This window comes from Colletotrichum siamense (assembly GCF_013390195.1).
Source record: "Colletotrichum siamense strain Cg363 chromosome Unknown KSG_Cg363_contig10, whole genome shotgun sequence".
NCBI lineage: Eukaryota > Fungi > Ascomycota > Sordariomycetes > Glomerellales > Glomerellaceae > Colletotrichum > Colletotrichum siamense.
The window spans coordinates 1-8,924 of NW_023501023.1; the positions used below are offsets into that span (position 1 = coordinate 1).

Genomic DNA, 8,924 nt, shown 5'->3' on the forward strand with positions numbered 1-8,924 from the left:
AACCCAACCCTAACCCTAACCTAACCGAACCCTAACCCTAACCTACCCTAACCATAACCCTAACCTAACCCTAACCTAAAACCCTAAAACCCTAAAACCCTAAAACCCTAAAACCCTAAACCCTAAACCCTAAAACCCTAAAACCCTAAAACCCTAAAACCCTAACTCTGTAACTGCTGTTCTAATCTCGTAAATTTTCGTAAACAACAAAACCACCCCTATCTCTGAAAAATATTCCCTATCTTCATCTTTAATTATGACTATTCCCTCTGCTCTGGCCTTAACCCTAATCCTTTCACCTGTCCCTAACCTTGTTCTTTTATTCTATCCCTAACCCTTTCCTTTCATCTAACCCTAACCTTTCCTTTCATCTATCCCAAACCTTGTTCTTTTATTCTATCCCTAACCCTTTCCTTTTATCTATCCCTAACCCTTTCCTTTTATCTATCCCTAACCTTGTTCTTTTATCTATCCCTAACCTTCTTCCTTTCTCTATCCCTAACCTTTTCTAATTCCCCTGTCCCTAACCCTTTCCTGTTGCTCTCTCTCTATCCTCTCTTACTCCTAACCCTAAACCCTCTTAAAACGCCTTTACTATCTAAATTCCTGTTTTTGTATTTTCCCTTGTCTCTGCTTCGCTCCTGCTTTGTCTCTATCCCTCTAACTCTTGCTTTGTCACTAACCTCTTTGCTATATACTAACCCTACCTTTTTTTTTTCTCTTCCTTCTTCTTTCTCTCTCTTGCTCATCCTTTATTCCTTCCATCTGTATCTTTCTCCTCCTAATTCTTTCCCTTGGACCTCTGCTTTAATTCTCGTTCGTCCTTTATATTGTAAACTACCCCCTTCTAAACCTTACCTCTTCCTTTCTACTATCTCTTCCCTTTTATATCTTCACGCCTTCTCTTATCCTGAACTTATACTTACGGTTTACCTTACTATATTTTTATCTACCTCTTTTAAACTTGAACTTGTTGATTATTTTTACTCCCTTTCTTCCCTAACCCTTCTGTCCTTATGTACTGAAATATTCTCCTTGCGATGAACTCCTTACTTTGATATCTCCTCTATCTACTTATTATCAACCCCTCCCCTATCCTAAACTGATTCCCCTGTACTCCTGCCTACTGGTAAAATGTGTCCTGCTTCCCCTTCTTACCATGCCCCTGACCTTATGATAAAATGGTTGTCTTTGGAACCTTATTCGGCTTGTTCTGTGTTAATTTATCTGGTGCTTACTATTCCTCTATATCTTGGTGTTATATAATCTGTATATATTATGAACTTGGAATTCTCTATAATGCTGCCCATCCACTTGTATCTGAATGGGAACTTTTGACTCTGGCTTTGGACTGGAATCTCTCTCTCTCTCTTATTTATGCCTGCTTATACTAACTACCTTACTTTATTAATATAAACACCCCTCTTGTTTTTCCTTTACTTTATCCTTAACTTTTATCCCTACTCTATTTTGAACTTTTTCTCTACTCTAACTCTTACTTTTATTTCTGCTCTGTTTCTAACTTTCTATTTCTACCCTATCCTTAACCCTTTTCTTTTAACCTATCTCTAACCCTCTTCCTTATTCTAACCTTTACCTTTACTTCTGCTCTAACCCTAACCTTACTCTTTTAACTTATCCCCTACCTTTTTCTCTACCCTATCCTTGACTTTTATTTTTACTCTATTTCTAACTTTCTATTTTCGCCTTGTCCCTTACCTTTTCCTTCATTCTAACCCTCACTTTTATTTCTGCTTTACTTCTAACCCCTTTCCTTTAACCTATCCTTTATCCTTTTCTCTGCTCTAATTCTGCCCTTTATTTCTGCTCTATCCCTAACTCTTATTCCTGCTCTATCCCTCACCCCCTTTTTCTTTTACTCTATCCTAACTTCTAATCCTGCTCTATCTCGAACCCTTTCCTGTTGACATATCCCTAACCTTAACTTTGTACGATCTCTGACTTGCTTATGCTCTCCATCTGTGGGTTGCTATATGAACCTTCCTCCTTCTTTCTTACCTAACTCTGTTTACTTATTATTCCTCCTTGTTATCCTGTCTGTGTATGTTTCCTTTCTCCCTCTAACTCCTTTCTTCCCTTTCCTACTCTATTATATATATTAACTATCTACCTTATGAATCTGCTATCTTTCGTTTGTTACTTATTAACTTCTCCTCTCTTACTTACTCTTCTAACCTTTTGGTTTATAACCTTTCTCGTGGTACATAACCCTTGTTTTGTGAATAACTTATAACTCTTTTTTTACTATCTTACTCCCTTATCTCTCTCTCTCTATTTACTCTCTAATCTTCTTTATAACGACTCCTATACTCTTACGAACTCGCCTCTACGGACGAACACCTTACTACTCGGCCCTTTTGTTATACTATGCTACTATGCTATCTAATCTAAAACTGGTCCTGTTATCTTCAACTCTGTATCTGTCTATATTATGCTTATATTCCTATGTTCCCTTTTCGCTCCTCTCCTTGCCCTCTTTACTTTTGTCTCTTTCTCTGCTCTTTATATTCCTCCCGTCTTCCCTATCCCTTCTCTCCTCTCTATACTTTACCCTTCTTGCCTCTACTTTCCTCTGCTCCTTGGATCCCCCCTTTCTTGTTGCTTGCTAATTGTATGTCCCCTCTATTATCTGTTTCTTAACTCTATCCCTCCTGAACTTTGCTTTATTGCTGACTTCTATTTCTGCCCTATTCTTGACCCTTCTGTTTGCTGTATTCCTGACTTTGATTCCTACTCTGACCTTAATCCTTCTCTTTAACCTATCTCTGACCTTTACTGTGTACTAACCCTGGCTCCCCTATACTCTACCTCTATGGGCTGCTAAATGAATCTCCCTCCCTCTCTTTTACTGAAATCCGTTTTTTTACTTTTCCCCCCTTGGTCTTCTATCTGTTTGTATTTCTATTTCTCTCTGTCTACTTTCTTTCTACCTCCCTTTATCTTTAACTACTGTCTACTGTATAAATCTGCTATCTTTGGTATGTGATTCTTTAATTCCCCCTCTCTTGCTGACCTTGCTACCCCTTTTTGGCTGTAATTTTTCTCGGTGTACTCTGCTCTCTTTCTATAACAAATCTTTTACTCTTTCCTATTATCTTAATACTATTCTCTTTCCCTCTGCTTGCCCCCGAATCTGCTTTATTATAACTCCTATACTCTTACTAATTCGCCTTTGTTAACGAACCTCTTACTGTTCTGCCCTTTTGTTCTGCTATGCTATCTAACCCTAAAACTGGCCCTGAAATCTTTAACACTACATCTGTATTATATTCACGCTCTTACATCCCCTTTTTACTTCTTTTTTTTCCCTTCTCTCCGGCCCCTTTCTCTGCTCTTTCCATCCTTCCACTGTTGCCTATACCTTTTGCTGCTCCTTGTATTCCCCCCTTCTTGCTCCTTGCTCATGATTCATCCCCTCTGTTACTCTTTGTCATCTTCCACCTCCTGCTCTCTTGTGCTATTAAATCTTTCTGTGTGAAAAAACATCTGATGCTCTGTTTTCTATTATCCTTTACTACTATACTTCCCTACTCCCTACCCTAAACTGTCGTACTCCTATGTACGGCCCCTACTCGCCCCGCCTTGCCCTGCCTGATCACCCCTCTGCTACGCCCTCTACTGCCTTCTGCCACAACTGGCTTGTCAACCGGCACAACTTGCTTGACTGCACCCCTCCCCATTGGATCATCTGCCCTAACCACTTATATACCTCCTTCTCGCTCGATGCCCACTCCTCTAACCCGTCCGCTCTGCGCATCGCCCTCACCGTCTCCTCGTACACCCTCGACCCCACACCGATCGTTGCGACGGCGAACATCGTAACCATCAACCCTTGGTACTGGCATGAACCGCCCTCGACCTCCGTGAACCGCCCGCCGTCCTCGCCCAACGGCTCCCATCGCCGACACCAACCCTGCGGCAATCCGCAATGGAAACAACTGCTGAAATTCTCCATCATCCGTCCGTCGAACATGGCCTCTTCCATCTGCCTCCTGTACTGCGCCGTCCACCCCCACGCCTGCTCCCCGCGGCCTGGGCAATCGTCTAACGTGTGCCCGTCGCTCTCTCTCCGGCGTATCCCGCAATACGTGCACCGTCCCGCCCACCGCGCCAACTGCTGCTTGAACGTCTCCCCCTCCTCCCCTAACCCTGAACGCTCTGCCCTGGCCTGCCACTGGCGGAACTGCCTGGCTTGCTGACTGGTCTCGAACGCGGCCCTGATCTCTTCGTCTTCTCTGGCTCCATGTCCCTCTCTATCCCCGTCCTTGTCCCTATCCATATCTCCATCCCCGTCGTCTACCCACATCACCTCCGACGCCCTCTGCCGGCATATGTCGCATGCCTCTTCGCCCTCCTCGCACCCTGGACGGTCCACCCGCCCGTCCATGACCTCGTCTAACACAATCCGCCGGCATACCTCTCCCCTGATGTATGTCCTTGTTGACACCTCCCATCCCCCTCCGGCTGCCCTCCCATCTTTCTCTGCCTCCCCTGCCTCCTTCTCCTTCTGCTTCTCCTTCTCCTTCTCCTCCACGGCTGCCCTACTGCATATAACAACCGACCGGCTTGGCTGGCCGTCTCGCCCGGCACGCCCGCTCTCCTGGACGAAATCCCGCAACCGCCGCGGCATGCCCGCGTGGACCACCAACCGCACGTCCGGCACGTCGATGCCTAACCCCAACGCGTTCGTCGCCACGATGACGCCCCCATCGGCGCCGTCGCCCATCCTCCACGCCTCCAACCTCGACGCCTTGTCCTCCGTGCTGCCGATGCTGCTGTGGAACGCTGCGCACCCCAACGCCTCGGCCATCCGCTCGACGCCCTCGATCGTGCTGCTGTACACCACCGCCTTGCCGCGTGGCTGCTGCCGCAACCAATCCCTGACCTCCTGGCAACCGCGCTCCTCGACGGCGCTCAACTCGCCGTCCTCACCCTCCCGACCTGACCCTAACCCTAACCCTGACTCTGCCCGGCGCCTGTGGCTTGCCGCACCACGACCACGACCACGACCCCCACCCCCTGACCCTAACGCAACGACAACAACCCCATACTCGATATTCCTCCGCGTCGTCGCCTCGCGGAACACCCGCACCCGCTCCTGCCGGATCCCCGTCACGGCGAAAAACTCCCGCTCCTCCGCCGGCGGCAACGTCGCCGTCAAACACACCAACTGCGCCCCGAACTCCTGCACCGTCCGCCCCAACGCCCGCAACGCCGGCCGGAACCCCCTCGACCCATCCAACACGACGTGGCACTCGTCCAACACCACCCGGTCCAACTGCTGCCGCCGCTGCAACCGCCCGACGAAATCCCGGAATCCCTGCGTGACGGCCGACTCGGGCGTCACGAACACCACCGTTGCTGCGGCCGTGTTGGCCCGCCCGCCGCCGCGCCACGTTGTCGACGCCAACCCCGACCTCGAACACCGCGCGTCCATGTCGGTGCGCAACGCCACCAACGGCGTCACGACGATCGTCACCCCGTCCGGTGCGCAATACGCCGGCAACATGAACGACAAACTCTTGCCGCCGCCCGTGCCCGTCACCTGCACGATCGGGTCGTCCCCGCGCATGATCGACCGGATGACCCGCTCCTGCTGGCCGCGGAACGCCGCCCGCGGGTCCCCCATCATCTGCCGCAACTGCCCGCCGGCGTTGGCTAACTGCAACCGCGTGAACCGCCGCCGCCGCTGCCCTTCGAACTCCTCGTCCGCCGCCGTCGTCGCCGTCCGCCGCCGCTTGGTGGGTGCCCCGCCGCCCCGGTCCTCCGCCCCGAACCCCAACAACCGGTGCCACTGCCGGCTGACGGCCCGGAACCTGTCCCGCAACGCCGCCGTGCCGAACGGTGCCTCCTGGTACAACCGCCCGTATATCATCCCCGCCACGTGCGTGCCGTGCCCGGCCTGCAAATCCAATGCGCTGTCCTCGACGCCTATGTCGTCGTCGTTGTCGTCGTTGTCGTTGTTTTTGTCGTCTGCCCGTCCGAACGCCTCGTTCAAATACCGGTTGGCGATGGCGACGGCCATGTGCCGCCACCCGCTGATGTTGATCTTGCTGCCGACCAACCGCTCGCTGTGCTGCTGCATGATCCGCCTTGCCTTGTCTGACGTCCACAACCGTTCGTCCGTCCACGGCGCCCGGCCGGGGGTGGCGTTGGCGCTCTCGTCTGTGATGGTGTTGTCACGGGCGTCGTCGTCCTCGGTGTTGTCACGGGCGTCGTTGTCCTTGGTGTTATTGCGGCGCTCGTCGCCCCTGGTGTTATCACGGCTCGCCTCGCCCGCCGCCCTGCCCCTTACAACCACGTCGTCCGCCCATAAAAATGCGCTCTTCCGGTCCGTCTGATGGATGATGCCTCCTACCTGCTGCCAAAACGGCAACACTAACCATAAATACCACACCAACAACTCGCCGACCTCGCGCGGCAAATACCGGTGTATCACCTTGGCCGTCCCCGTCTGGCGGTAATTCTTGTGGTACGACGTGACGAAACATATCATGCCGTCGTGTGCGAACACGTTCCTGACCCCGCCGTTGGCCGTGTTGCTGTGTCTGATGCCTGCTAACTCGGGCGCCCGCGCCGGCTGCCCTGCCACCATGTGCATCAACATCCACAACCGCTCCCGGAACGATTCCAACGCCTGTCTGTATGCCTGCACCGTCCTCTCGCGGTATGGGTGGTGGCTATCGCTGCGGTTGGACGTGACCTCCTCCGCCTGTCCTGCTGCTGCTGCTGCTGCTGCTGCCACTGCCGCCGCCGCCGCCCCTCGCGTTGGGTCTAACCACGCCCGCCGCCGTGCCTCCGACTCTGCGATGCGCCGTGCGATCCACCCCTTCCCCTTGCCCACCCACGCCTCGTTGCGGTCGTCGTGTAAAAACGAATACCCCGGCCGGTCCTGGCTGTGGTCGTCGTGCATGCTGTCCCACCTGATGGCGGGCAACGCTGCTGCTAACGCTGATCGGCCTCCGTACCCATCGCCGTGCCCGTCCCTGTCGGGATCATTATCCCTATCCCCATCCCCGTCCACCACCGCCAACTGCGCCAACAACGTCCGCGCCTCCTGCGCTACCCCGTGGAACATCTCGGCCAACTCGCACACCCGCACCCGCACCCGCCGGAACGATATCCGGTCGCCGCTCCAATCCACCATCCCCGGCGCCACCGTGTTAAACCGGATATGCATCCCGTACGTGCGCGCGTCGTAAATCCAATTCATCGCCCTGGGCTCGTCGTCCGGCCGCCCGGGCATCCGCGTCATGAACCGCCGCACCTTGTCGCGCACCAAATGGAACACGCTGCTGGCCTCTTCGTACGCCGCCTCGGCCCCTTTGGTCGCCGTCAACGCCACCACCTCGTCCTTCCGCTCCAACCACGCCTGGTACACGACGAACATCTTGGCCACCTTGATCACGGCTGAATAATTCGTCGTGTACTCCGTCGCCTGGTGCCACCCGCCGTCCTCGCGGATGCCCAACACCGCCAACGCGCCGATCATCGCGCTCTCCTTTTGGCTCTGCTTGTACGGGTCCTCGATGATGGCGATGATGGCGTCCAAACACATCCTCTCGACCTCCTCCGCCTGCGCGGCCTGCCTGCTGCCGACATCCGCCTCGACACGGCTGGTGAACGCATCCCACAACGACCCCTGACGCATGGTGAACCGATACGGCGGCCGCTCGCGCTCCGGCCACTCGTCCATGCGGAACCATATGCTCACCATCTTACGCCAAACCTCCTTGTACCGCTGCCACGTGTCGTCCTCCATGCGGTTGTCGAATGGCCGCACCGGCTTCTGGCCGATCTCCTTCCGCTCCGCCTCGAACAACACGTCGTGCCCGACCTTGTGCGGTGCTGCTGTTGCGCATGCCTTGTCGGCGACGCTGTTGAACACGGCCCATATGGCCTCTAACGTCTCCTCGCCATCCTCAATTGGTCGCGTGGCCTCCTGTAACTGCGTCTTGTTCAACCCTTCCAAATCCCTCGTCCACCCGACGCGGTACAACCACCCGTTCGGCTCCAACTTTTCGTCCACTGTACTGACCTCCTCGCGCGCGTCGGCCTCGAACCGCTTCTCTTGGTTCTCGTGCAACGTGACGAACCACGCCGTGTCGTCCGTCCCCGGCCCCGATGGCTCGCTTTGAACGGCCACCCCTAACCCCCGCCCGACCTCGAACCATCCGCTTGCGGCCCGTGTTAAAAAAAAACGCTGGCATGGCACGCCTGTTGTCCACGGCAAATCTCTGACTGCCGTGGCTTTCTTGCGCACATTGCCCCCCTTCTGCCAATCATTCGCCCACCGGTGTTCTGCCCGGCAATGCTCCTGCATGTTTCGCACGCGGCGGCACACATAACGGCATGCGTGGCAACGCAAACCGTCCGCCCGGGGCGGTGCGATATGGGCAACTGGCTCGACCGTGGGGTCTGGGTATTGAAACGACTGCAAATCGGCCTGGCTGCGGATGATGCCGGGAATATCGCCGACTAATCCGGCGACCTTGCTCCTGGCCTCGGCGGGGATTGACCGATGGTTATTCCGCAAATGCGCCGTGGCTTCGTTGGCTAATACGGCGTACTGACATAATGTGCATATCAAAATGGAATACTGCGTGTTGTGGACGAATGGCTCCATCTTTGGCATGTATTGGTTACTTTCTTCTATCTACTGTTTATGACTGGTTCCTCCTGTCCTCTCTTTATAAACTCACCTTCCTGCCCCTTAATTCCATATACTTTCTCCTTGATCTACTTTCCTCCCTGCCTACGTTCCATCGCTCGGTCGGGCTTTCTGGCCTGGCTGATGGTCCTGTTATATAATTGGCTGGTTAATGCGGGGATTCGGACGACATCACAAAAACATCTACTACCCTATTCACCTATTTCTGGACTCATATCACGGAATAAAACAC

The 8,924-nt window shown here is 53.4% G+C and overlaps 1 protein-coding gene across 1 annotated transcript; it reads right to left on the bottom strand.

Annotated features, from left to right (window-relative positions):
* Nucleotides 1–3,636: 3,636 nt before the first annotated feature.
* On the bottom strand, nt 3,637–8,647 carry CGCS363_v013912 (Bloom syndrome protein-like protein; the record flags this gene model as incomplete). The annotated part of the gene is made up of 2 exons (XM_036645761.1): nt 3,637–3,643; nt 3,720–8,647. The coding sequence occupies 2 exons, from the start codon at nt 8,645–8,647 to the stop codon at nt 3,637–3,639; spliced, it is 4,935 nt and encodes a 1,644-aa protein (XP_036488754.1).
* Between the last annotated feature and the right edge of the window lie 277 nt (nt 8,648–8,924).